The sequence below is a fragment of the Pangasianodon hypophthalmus genome, chromosome 1 (assembly GCF_027358585.1).
Source record: "Pangasianodon hypophthalmus isolate fPanHyp1 chromosome 1, fPanHyp1.pri, whole genome shotgun sequence".
NCBI lineage: Eukaryota > Metazoa > Chordata > Actinopteri > Siluriformes > Pangasiidae > Pangasianodon > Pangasianodon hypophthalmus.
This window is the reverse complement of record NC_069710.1, coordinates 5,292,650-5,304,863: the sequence shown is the minus strand read 5'-3', so window position 1 is coordinate 5,304,863 and position 12,214 is coordinate 5,292,650. Positions and strand designations below refer to the sequence as shown.

The following is a 12,214-nucleotide window of genomic DNA, read 5'->3' as shown; positions in this document are numbered from 1 at the left end:
TGCCATCATCAAATGAAAATGAATAGAATGCAAGTGGAAAGCTTTCTTTTTTCCTGTTATCATTGACTTACCTATATTCCCTCCAACCTCAAACAAAAAATGCTTCTGTTTTCTGCTGCTGTTTCGAGACGATTGCCTAGAAAGAAGAAAGAAAGAATTAGACATCTGCTCAGCTGCATTCCTCTGTGTGTAGAAATAAAGACATGCTGCTCACGCACCCATTCTCGAAATCAAACCGTGCCATTACGTCCCGAGCCTTCGTCTTACTGTCCAGCTGGATCGCCATGGAGATCTTGGCATGTAGTGGTGCCTGCACCCTGATAACCCCTTCACGAAGGTCAGTGACCTGAAATCAGAGGGTTAAGGACACTCAGTAACTCTGCACAACAGATTACTAGTAATCACAGCAATCATTTTGTGCAAGCCTTGGTCACATGACTCCTGGCTGATTACACACAAGTGCCAAGGACGATCCTAAAGCCCACCTCACTCCTTTCTTTTTCTCTGTCGGTGTTGCGTCTCCTCAGTAGCTTCCTCTTTGTCTTCTCTGAGCTGGGAGTCTTCTTGCTCACGGAAGCCTCGTTCATTTTCCGCACGTGGGAGATGAGGAAACAGGGCACCTGAAACCAAAACAAACATCTTTGTATTAGGACAGATGTGACATGTGATTGGGAAAATCTGTCTCCCAGACTTAACACTTGAAGCTAAGATGGATTTGGAGGACCAAAACCTCATTCATCTAAAATAACTAAAGAGGATTTAAGACTAGCAATGAGGTCATGCTTTAGGCAGCTGAACTCTAAAAAAAAAAAAAAAACAACAGACAATTTAGACAACTTCTTGCTGATCATTTTGCAGCTAATGGGTTTAAATAATCATATGCACTGATCTCTGTTACAGTTTATTAGCTGCCTCTTGATGGCCACGCTTTCCTCCGCAGTCAGATCTGAAACTTGTACAAGCCTCACCGTCCACAGAAGGTCCTGGTGGATGATGAGGAGGCGGACCAGGTGAGCTGCACCTGCCGCCCCCTGCATCTCCTCCTGCTTGGCCTTCTTTCCCCTAAACGTGAACAGATTCGGCGCCACAATCATGGAGACGTTCCATAGACTCATGCGGTTCTTCTCCTCATACGCCACTACCTTCCTTAGAAACTCCAGCAGAGCCTGATCGCACACACACACAAACACACACACACAAATTGCAGGGATCAGAAATAGAGAATAAAACCCTGACCTGTCAAATGAACTGTGATCATTATGTATAACGGAGTCACTGGTATCACCCTGCAGTTCATTATTTTCCTACAGAAGCATGTCCAGGAGTTTTATTCCTCTTACACCACAGCAATTTTGGTATAATTTGATACAATTTTTTTTATTCATTAAATAACAATATGTCATTTTTTATTTGTTTATAGCTTCATTTCATGTTATGGAATTTAATTCCTGATATCACTTACATTGTAGCAGCTACAAATAGTCATTCCTTCAACAGCTGCTCATTTTCTTCTCTCTCTTGAAGTTATTAAGAGAGAAAAAAAACATAGTGCTTTTACTGACATGGCAGAAATCTTACTGACTGTTGGAAACTGGAGACTCCTTCCATAAATGATAAATAAACACAACCATACAGAAAGCTACACCACAACAATGCATAGCTTTTATTTCTTAAATAACAGCATTTTTTTTTTAAATCAGCACAATGGTGTCCGTAAATGAGTTGTACTGCAGAAAAGGTAACATTTTAGACTGAGTGCATTAATATAAACCTGTGATTTGAATTACAGCCGGATCTACCACCAGAAAATTAATCGTCACCTTCTGACCAATGAGTGTGAGTTCATCAGTGCTGTGGTATATTTATGAATGAAAGGAGAAAAAGCCGAGCCCTGCTTTAAGATTACTTTAAGCACTGATTTTATATCAACTATTCAGGTCTGAACATTAGAGCCAGGTGTGTTCACAGGAATGGGATTTGGCCTCAGATGAAACTGGAACCCTGTAATCATAGCCAAGCAAGAGGTCAAGACACACTGATACTCTGTGACAACAGATCACATTCATGTACACAGTCATGCTAGGTGATCTATTTTTAATCTAATAAACATAATGTGTATAATACACACCCAAGCCTTAATATCAGCCAACTCATAGCATTGTATAACTATTACCTGAATTAGCAGGAATTTATGTATCTTAGTGTTTGTGCATTGTGTTGTCTGGTATGAAGCACATTTACGAGCACATTATCTTCTTTAAATAACTTCTCAGTCACTTGTATTCTCATATGACAAATAATAGTCATGAGACATTTCCTCTTCTGCTTGTTCACAGAGTTAGGAGGAGCGTTGATATAAGTAATGACCTGGCAGACATTCTCCAAATACCAGGGCTGCTTCAGGATAATTGGGCATATGCTAAACAGTGTTTTTAGCTTTTTAAATAATAATTCAGATGTCTACCTCTAAATGGACCTCCAAATTGTAGCTTTTAATACTTGTTTAGTTTCTCTTTTAATGAACCTTCTGGCAAAAAAAATGAAATTAGACCTCACAGCAGGCCTGAATGACCAGTTTTTCAACTGGAAGCTCATTCAAATGTCTAGGAATGAAAATACGCACCCATGTGTACACACAGCCATGCACACATACTCTTCCTGTAATTACTCTACTCCTGCAGCCTTCATCAAGGTGACTATGATTAAAACGGCAGAGACAGCAGACATAGCCATCCTAAACTGCCTCTCTCTTGCTCTGTCCCAGACTTCAAGTCAAAGCCAAATAAAGAGAAATGTACTATTGTTTTATAGCAAAGCCACAGAACGTAAACACAATCACACGACTTGATTAGTGATAAAACTCCTTAAATCCATTCCTGAACACAAATAAACAGCCAGTATTTAAAAATAATAATTCTGACTGGTCAGAAGGTATTGATTCATTTTCTATAACAGCAGCTCTGACAGTAGTTCCAGCTGTAATTCAAATAACAGGTTTATATTAATGCGGTCTTTCTAATAATCATCTAATTTATCGTTTCTATAGTGACAACCCATTCACAGGGACTTGTATGGTGGCACAGTACATAATCTAAGCCTAATAATAAATAGATTTTAAAAATGAGTTGTTATTGAATAAAGAAAAACCTATGCTTGCAGATATGCTGAAGCTTTATGTTAGGAGACATTTATTTCATATTTATAGTCTCCAGTGCCAGCGTTTTGTAGCATTCAGTAAGTATTCTGCCACGGGAAAGTCATCAGGACATGAGTTTGAGCTTTCTGTGTACTGTAACACAACAAGCTGCTTTTTTTTTTGGCTTATTATCTTCTTTTTCATGGCCGTTTGACAACATTAAATGTAATAGTCAACAATTAAACATCACTACATGATGTTTATTAATAAATTTTTTTTTTAAATCGTAAATTGATCAGAAAATCGGTGTGGTAAAACACTTTGGGACATGCTGCTATTGGAAATAATATGAGAAAGGCATGAGGCAGCAGTGTTTCTAAAAGCAGGCGAGCTTCTTACCTTCAGCGTGTCTCTGTTAGCCTCGGGCAGAAGCAGGACGAGGAGGTGCAGAGCCTGCAGCTGGTGTTTGTGTGATGTGATATCTGACACAGCCGAGACAGAGCTGTTAATTTCACCATACTCAGTGATACACAAAGATACATTATCAGCTTGCCATCACTGGCAGAGAGTTTCATTTTTTGGTTACTATAATATATGTAGAGAGGTACATCATGCATAATAATTCTTCATAACTCTTGGTGCAACTAGTCACACACTTTAATTTGTGTCAACTGGGAATGGAAGGCTGTTTTTAGGTTTTCCAGTGAAGGCACGTGGGAGAGTAGGTGTGTTTTTCAGGTGCTCACTTTGTGCGGCGGTGAAGGCAGGCATGTGCTGCAGCGTGAGCAGAGGGTACGGCAGCTCTCTGATGAACATCTTCAGCAGACCAGCTGCGTCGTTTTGTCTCACCTGCTCCCAGTCAAAACTGTCGTCATAAAACTTCGCCTCCAACTCCTGACGCAAGTGCTGTGGATTTGCACAAAAAGTGTTAGCTAATGACTATTTTCCAATTTTCTTTTGTTTGATATCAGTCATAATCATGCATCAAAACAACCTTACCAAATATTAAAGGAAAACTCAACCTTGAAACTATATGTTTATACTGACATTTTTCAGCAAAGCTTAATGTCGTATTAATGAAAAATCCAATGGAGAAGTAGTGGAGACAAACACTGTAAGCAAACACTGGGCTCAATGGGGCTATATGATGCAATTGCGCTGAGTTACAGGAGACTCGACTTAGCAAGTTAGTGATCTAAGAGACGACACGCACGGTGGTGTTTACAGCAGTATTAGCTTAAAGGGAACCTGCTCTGTTTGAGCAGAGTGTACAAATAAGGAGACGAGAGACCTGGAAAGACTAGGATACTAAAGCACTGCTGCATCGTTCTCTTTAGGTAGAGATGAAGCAAGAGCTAAATCCCACTGGCACCACCATCAGCAGGTACAAAACCATTAACCATTAAGTAAAAATTGACCGACATATCAATAAAAGAAGTTTAAACTTCAAGGATTTTTTCCTTTAAGCTTGAAGTTCCACTCTACACACAAATAGTCATGTATACTCAGCTCGGCGTGTATCTTAGCCTGGAGCATATGTGGTGTACGTGTGTTGGCAGTACTAAAGAAAAACAGCTGGTCTGCAATGGTGCCATGCAAAATAAATTCTTTCAGGAATCAGGATAATCTGGGGTATCTCCATACTGAGAACGCCACCGCGATTTCTGTTTAAACTGTATTATAATGCAACGTGGGCAGTATTGCAAATGCAGTAAACTCAGGAATTATCATTAAAACAAATAAAAGCATGTGAATTTATGTTCACGTCACTATTATTTAGTTTCTCTTTGACCTATACCCTGAAGAATTGTTTATCATTTATCGAAATTTTCATCTTGACGTCAGACTACCCTGATACACTCCACTGGAGAACACATTGTGCAGAGGCTAACTCTACAAACAAACCCTGCTTGTAGATAATATAGCAGTCCACACTACTCTTATCTTAACTATGAGCTGCCTTTTAATGGGTTAATTTCTGCTAGACCTAGATTGGATCGGACCACCTGAATGAGACACACAGCTTCACAGCCTCTTAAGAGATTTCTATCAACAAGCCAACCCCATGCAGGCGCTGCTAGCTTTCATTAGTTCTGAGCAGTTACACATGGAAAGATCAACATGGGCACAAAGAATGTGCGTGTAGCAGGGAGTGAAACTGAATCGTAGTGGCAAAGGGAAAGAAGGAGTGGCTAAATAGGTCTTTAAAATGCTAAACCTTTGTGTGTCATCAGGCAGCAATATGCTTTTATCATTTTCTGCTCATGACACATTATGTGTGGGTTAAAATCTGAGGTAACATGGAGGTGACGGAAATGTGGTGTGTCTAGGATTTAAAATTAGCTGCTGTTGAATGAGATCAAAACCAAATTTTGGACAAATTCACCATGATGTATTTTTGTGTGGCCTGAACAGTAATAAAGCTGAAACAGTCACTCAGTGGTTGAATTACTGATCAAGTTCTAAAGAGTGAAACCGTTTTAGGGGTTAAAGTGTTTTACCTTTACTCTAGAGGCGGAGCCAGGCACCCTGAGAATTCCTTCCGTCTGCAGCCCTGTCTGCTCCAACTTCGACAACAGCTGCAAACAAACACACAGATACACAGAACCATCATGCTCACGATGGACTCTCAGAGCTCAATATGGCCGCTTGTTCACTCAATCAACTAAATGTATGGCATCTGCTTAGTCCAGCGTAATTTTGGTTAGCCTGTGTTTCTCTCTCAGACTCTCTGATACACCCCTCACATTGTTTAGAGATAACGCAGTGTGCTCTGTGAGCTTTTTCAGCATTCCACTCCTTTTAAGAACAGATAGAAGCTGCTTTATCTCTCACTGATAAGCCAATCAGACGGCAAGACTCTTGCTCAAATAGTGAAACCTAAACTAAAAACACAAACGGATAAGCTTTCTCCTCCTCTCTCTTATCCTCAGCGCAAGGTTTTAGAAAGTACTGAACAGAAAGTCACCCTGTAGTGCTGGATATCAGACATAGCAATTAGTGTAAATACAGCTGCTTGAGAGAAAAAAACTATCCTCCGCTGTGAAGGTTATGCATGCCTTGTGATCTCCTAAAACTGTTCTCTCATTGTTTAAGTACCTAATTGTTCAGTCTTGCACCAACCACGACTGATTGCATGGACGACCGCATGAATAAACATAGACATTTTTAAAAATATTCTAGCACAACACAGCATGTTCTTTCAGTCACATTTATACTCTTCTCCACATACAACTGTTTTAATATTCCTTAATGTTTCATCACTGTAATGGAATGTTCTAGTTAATTCCTCTTTAAACTGGATCAGGTTGCTCTCAAGCCGTGAGGAATCGGTACAGAACATTAAATTCTCAGCATGTGGTGGACTATTGAACTCTTTCCCTCCTACACTCTATCTAAAAAACAGACACAAAGCAAAATTTAGTAAGAAGTCTCTGCTGCACACAGTCTGATTTCTTAACACTGATTAAAGCTAGTTTATAGGCAAGTTACACCGTCTTTGGTAAATAAAGTCACTTAGGGATTTGGCTTAATCTCCGGAATGCAGCCTAATACTGTGCTGCCCAAAGAAGGTAGCCAAGTCCCAGACAACACATACCTCGCATCAGTGTTGCAATTATTGCAGTAAATGTAACGTTACTGATTATGAATTACATGGCTAATTATCATTTATTTCCAAAAAGCTGTCTCATACTTGACTGGTATATGAACTGAGCTCTGTTTCTATTCCAAATCTAGAAATCTAGAACTATGCGTACCCTTGTTGGGCATTCTTGTCCATTTTCCCTTGCATCGCTCGTGCGTAAAAATAAGTGTACTTGTTTGAAGGTTTTGATTTTTTTTTACACAAAATAAAAGGGTGTGTCTCAATCAGCTTCCTAGTTCAGTAGTCAGGGCGCTGATCAGGGAGTCGGCCATTTTAAGGGCTGTCTCAATCGCAAAACCCTTCCGGTGCACTGGAAAGTTCGCTCCCTAAAAAAATCCCACCATGCACTGCAAAAACCAGGGAGCATCGATGCTCACTATGTTCCCTTACTGGAAATGACGTCATATTTTCTGAAGCCTCTCAGCTCAAAAAAGAAAAAAAAATGGCAAATGAACTCTCAGTCAACTTTGTCTACAAATGTAAGTGTCTTGTTATTGTTGTTGTAGCTCTCAAATGATTACTTACGTTAACGATTTTTAACTTTATTTCATGTTCTATATACGGTTTGTTTACGACTTTTAAGTGTTTAATGATTTAAAAAAATTCACTAGCTAGCCTACAATCCTGCTTGGTATACTATGGCATGTGATTAAGCAAACAAATTTATATGACATAATGTCAGATAGATATTGGTCCTGCCTGTTGTTGATATGCCAGTGGTGACGTTTTACAATGCGAGTATGTAGTCATGTCACTGGAAATTGAGTCACAATCATCAGTGGCCCAATGTGTAGTGAGCCAGGGTCCTTACCAGTGCCCGAACTTGTACTGATTCACAATCTAGGGTGCTAGGGAGCTGATTGACATGCACCCATATGTCCCTGTTCAGCGCACTTGACACCCAGCACAAGTACTTGGGTACAGTAGAGCTTGCTTGGCATAAGAAAGAACACCACAATCTGGGATGATGGATTTTTTTTTAACGTTAGGCCATAATACAGTGAGTTAAATGTCCTAACTACTCAGCTACATAGTTAGCTAACTGCTCTGTAGTCATCTACTATAAACAGTTAGCTTGAATGACAAGATCTTTTGCAAAAAAGCACAGAAAGCTGCCATCATAGCTACAGTGATTAAGCAGTTTGGATCAAATGTCTAAATCTTCATAACTCAAATGGATCTATAGGTGAAAGATGACCATAACTACTCACTTTACTCACTTACAGAAGAGAATAAGTGGCACTTCAACAGAGCTGATCAAATATAATGTAGTCCTTACATACCCTCCACCCAACTGCTGATTCCACTTAAAATGGCAGTAAATGCCAAATTTGTGCTCTCCCAAAATTTATCTCATAGACAACACCCATACAAGCCTCAAAACATTTAGGAGCACAGAATCCTAACGGCTTCTCACATCTGGGTGGGTAATGGATCCCAGGGTGTTTCATAAGGGGAAGAAAAAAACTCTTTGTCATTTTAGGGAGGGTAAGTTAATATCAGCTAACTTTTGCTGATATTAGCAATAATTGCTGCCAAGATAAACTTCCCAGCTTTCCTATATTGTAGCTAGCTAGCTAATATAGCCACCAAGCAGCAAGTCAGGGAGGATTCGCTTGATATGTTATGTTATGTTATGTTATGTATTCACGTGTATTAGGGCAGTTGATTATCAGTATAAATGAAAATGAATCCTCTCAATGAAGCACAGACACAATAACACCGATGCAGTCAGTTCCCTATTCAGTCCTCAAAATGGCAGCGATGATACAGTGTGATGTCACATGAAGCGGAAAGATATGTGACTCTGTAGTCCCTTACTACAACACTGTCTTGTATCTTCCAGGCAAAAACAGACAAGAAAAAAATAGATCTTAGCAGCTGCCCTATACTCAAGGGGACACTGCAGAAACAATGCTGAGACCTGATATTTTTTTTGGAAAGCACTTGCTAGGAATGAGAAGAAAGGCCACGCAAGTTAGGATAATAAGCGATATCTAGCTGTGGCTGGAGCAGAGGAGGAGGGAGGGACCTGAGACCTAAGCCGATGAAGCGCTGATTAATAATTTTCCAGCACGTCCAGTGCAAAGAATCGCTGTGTGGAAGTTTCCACATTGGGACAAACCAAAAGAAGCACTGCTGTAGGTCAAACCCCTGCTCCACAGCCCAGCACAAACAAGACCAACTCCAAGAGATAAGCTACGCACCTTTTTGAAAACAAGAGGAACTCTAGAGCCAGGAAATTTCTTTTGGTCATTTTCCAACAATGTAGTCAAGGGAACTCCAAATATGCCAGTTTCTGCAGAGAGAAGAAGGCAGTGATCACACCAACCAAAACATATCTGGAGAATAAGTGATTAAATATTAAAGGTTAAAATTTCAGCAGTACTCACCCCGCACCTTGCTACGAACTACCCGGTTCCTCTTCAGCTCAATGCCCAGGGCATCGTAAAATGTGGTTAGCTCTATCAGACAGATATAGCCGATCTTCTTGATGTCTTCTGAGGAAAGGTCTTGCACTCGGGTCAGCCCCTGCTTGGGCTTCACAATCTGAAATGTCTGAGTAGACATAACAATAAGACGTAAGACATAAAAAAGAAACTACAATCTACATCTAAGACATAAAAAAGAAACTACAATCTACATTTTCATCTCAAATAAGATATATGAGAGGCAATGTTCATCTAGAATATATTTCCTCAGGTGAAACTTAAAGCATAAAGTGCTCTGGAGGATTGTTTTTGTAGATAGAGCATTGTAATAGTGAACTCTTTTACCATCCTTTCTTTCTGCTCTTTGTGCAATCAATAAAAATGAAAAAGCAATAAAAAGCAATGATGACAGATGGTGAGGGAAAGGTTTTGGTGCCCACAGAAGCTTTGTGTGTGCGATTATAGAGAATTGTGGAAGAGCAAAGCTGAAGGCAAACACTTACTGGTAAATCCTTGTCTCCTTTCCAGATCCTCTGGCAGTCAAGGCAGTCGCGACCTTTCCGATGAGCTGTCACTCCCTCGGAGTACGGCACTTCAAAGGACAAGATATTCGGCTCCAACTGACACTCTGACATGCTGCTCTCCACAGGGGTGAACACTGGGCATGACTGGCGACCTACAGTATATAGGCATAGTCTGTAATACCCAAACTTGTTGATTCAGTCATACAATATATATATATATATATATATATTAGAGCTTAGTCAGGATAGTATACTAAGCACGAGCAAAAGTCTCATAACGGGACGGTACAGTGTTTTGCTAGCATTAAAAGCCACAGACTCACCTTTGGGAGGTGTCCAATGGGGCAGTATTGGTGTAATTGGCCCATTTGGGGACACTGTGGGTGTTGGTTCAGCAGACTGTAAGAACAATGGAATATAATTATGATCGCTGCAGATTAACCCATCCTTCACCAAAAATACATATTTAAGACATCACATGCGAAAAGAAAAACAAACTTGAAATGCGAGTTTCGAAAGTAATCCAACCTATAAATCCCATGGTTAACACTTATTATATGTTTATCAGTACAGTACAGAGACATCCTTGTTTAACACAGCTGACTTCATGTGTATAGGAGTACTGTTTTATTGACATGGTCAGTTCTCTCCATGCAACAGAACCAGATATGGCAACCAGAATAGCCAGGAGTCAGTGATTTTTATTTTTTTTTATTTAGTTACATGGTGGAATTCACAGCTCACCATTATCAGAGTTATTAGATTATTTGAGCGGCCATTTAGATTTAATGGTTTAATCCAGACTCTAAAACAAGTCACGTGTAAACAATATCAACTTGAATCTAGTGTGTTCATTTGATGGAAAGTTCAAGAATAGAAGATCTATGGCTCTAGTAGATAGACAAAATATTATAATATCTACATATTACACATTTAAATAATGTTCATGAAATGTTCATGAATTTATTTTACAGTTAAAAGGATCCCTGGGTGCAAAAAGTTGGAACCCCTGGCATATGGTTATTTGTGAATATACCCGTTCTGCATAGAACTTTAAATTCTGCAAATCTGAACAACAATGCTGCATCACATCATAACAAATGATAATGGTTCATATTCCTAGCCAGACTTCCTGTTGTGGTCCATCCCTCACTTTGCCTCTTTTTCAACAGAAAGGTCCTTAACAACCCATCGTCCACTTCTGTAATCTAGATCATGTTACATGATCTAAGTTTAGTACATTAGTCCACTGTGCCAAGCTCTACTCACGACTGCATGCTTACCATAGACACACAGTGAGTCTTAGTTGCCAGTCTAGCCCTACATTCTCTGCCAGGACGCCGACTCCCTTGCTCCATCAAACACCATTTGTTGACCAGATGTCCACTAAAGACATTCCCCTTACACCCTACACTTTTTGCTACATGATATTGATATGGTAGAACTTTCAAAGACATGTACTAACAGGTTCCAGTTTTTCCCCCTTGTATGCTGTGCCTCTGAAACACTCATTCTGGTCGGCTCCTGGCAGGACAGACCAGTTACTCATCCACTTCACATGCTCTTAGTCACAGAGTCACACTAGGGTGGTCTTGAGAGCTGCCTTTATTTTGGTGTTCATTACTGAATTCCCACACATAAATGACTTTCAAGTCATTCAATTTGTATAGAGCTTTAAACAATAGACATTGTCACAAAGCAGCTGTACAGAAATCCAGATGTAGCAAGCCAGAGGCGACAGTGGCAGTAAAAAAAAACTCCCTGTGATGAAAGGAGGAAACCTTGAGAGGAACCAGACTCAACATGGAACCCATCCTCTTCTGGAAGACACCGGATAATCCAATTATAAATCATCACACACTCTCAGCAATAAATTTTCCTTATCATTTTCCTTGTTGTACCAGGGTAGTAACAGGGGTGCATGTTTTGTACCCTAGTATGTCACTTACCTAGGAATGTGAACGTAGTGTACCTAACTCAGTAGTGGTCCTTAAGGTACCTTAAACTACTTTTTAAGGTTTCCAGGTAAAATATACATACCAAATCTACAAAAGATGTACCCTTAATAGAACCAAGGGTACCTCCCCAGTGACAAGGAAAAGTACAGTTTGGTACCTTCTGACAGATACATCTGTAGTAGTGTAAAGGGATAGAGTACGTGTTTAAAGAGTGTTCAGTATTAGCATAATGTGAATACAAGTCCTGAGATGAACACAGGACAGCTTTCATGATTACAGCAGAAATTGTTCGAAGTTACAGATCTGCAGTATCTAGGTGAGATGAAGCAAGGATGAATCAAATTACTGTCAGGTCTATTCTGTTGATGGCTTCATGTCAGCTATGCTAAATCTAAAACAAAGCTCATATTTATTTAAACTGCAACTTGTGCAAAGAAAGCTCTCCATACTATTTGCTTGGGTCATTGGATATGAACACAGCTTTACTGATGGCTAATTTAAACGCAGTCTAAGTTGTT

The 12,214-nt window shown here is 39.8% G+C and overlaps 1 protein-coding gene across 3 annotated transcripts in view; it reads right to left on the bottom strand.

Moving 5' to 3' along the window:
- The window catches only part of arhgap28 (Rho GTPase activating protein 28), a 32,851-nt gene that overhangs the window by 2,368 nt on the left and 18,269 nt on the right, over positions 1-12,214 (bottom strand). For all 3 annotated transcript variants that reach the window (XM_053233824.1, XM_026914331.3, XM_053233831.1), the window contains exons 4-14: positions 10,062-10,137; positions 9,718-9,890; positions 9,176-9,341; positions 8,990-9,081; positions 5,638-5,715; positions 3,883-4,042; positions 3,536-3,618; positions 969-1,166; positions 486-620; positions 219-346; positions 72-136 (exon numbers count right to left, since the gene is read on the bottom strand). In XM_053233824.1, coding sequence (XP_053089799.1) covers positions 72-136; positions 219-346; positions 486-620; positions 969-1,166; positions 3,536-3,618; positions 3,883-4,042; positions 5,638-5,715; positions 8,990-9,081; positions 9,176-9,341; positions 9,718-9,890; positions 10,062-10,137 — 1,354 coding nt within the window. The remainder of the gene's footprint in view (positions 1-71; positions 137-218; positions 347-485; positions 621-968; positions 1,167-3,535; positions 3,619-3,882; positions 4,043-5,637; positions 5,716-8,989; positions 9,082-9,175; positions 9,342-9,717; positions 9,891-10,061; positions 10,138-12,214) is intronic.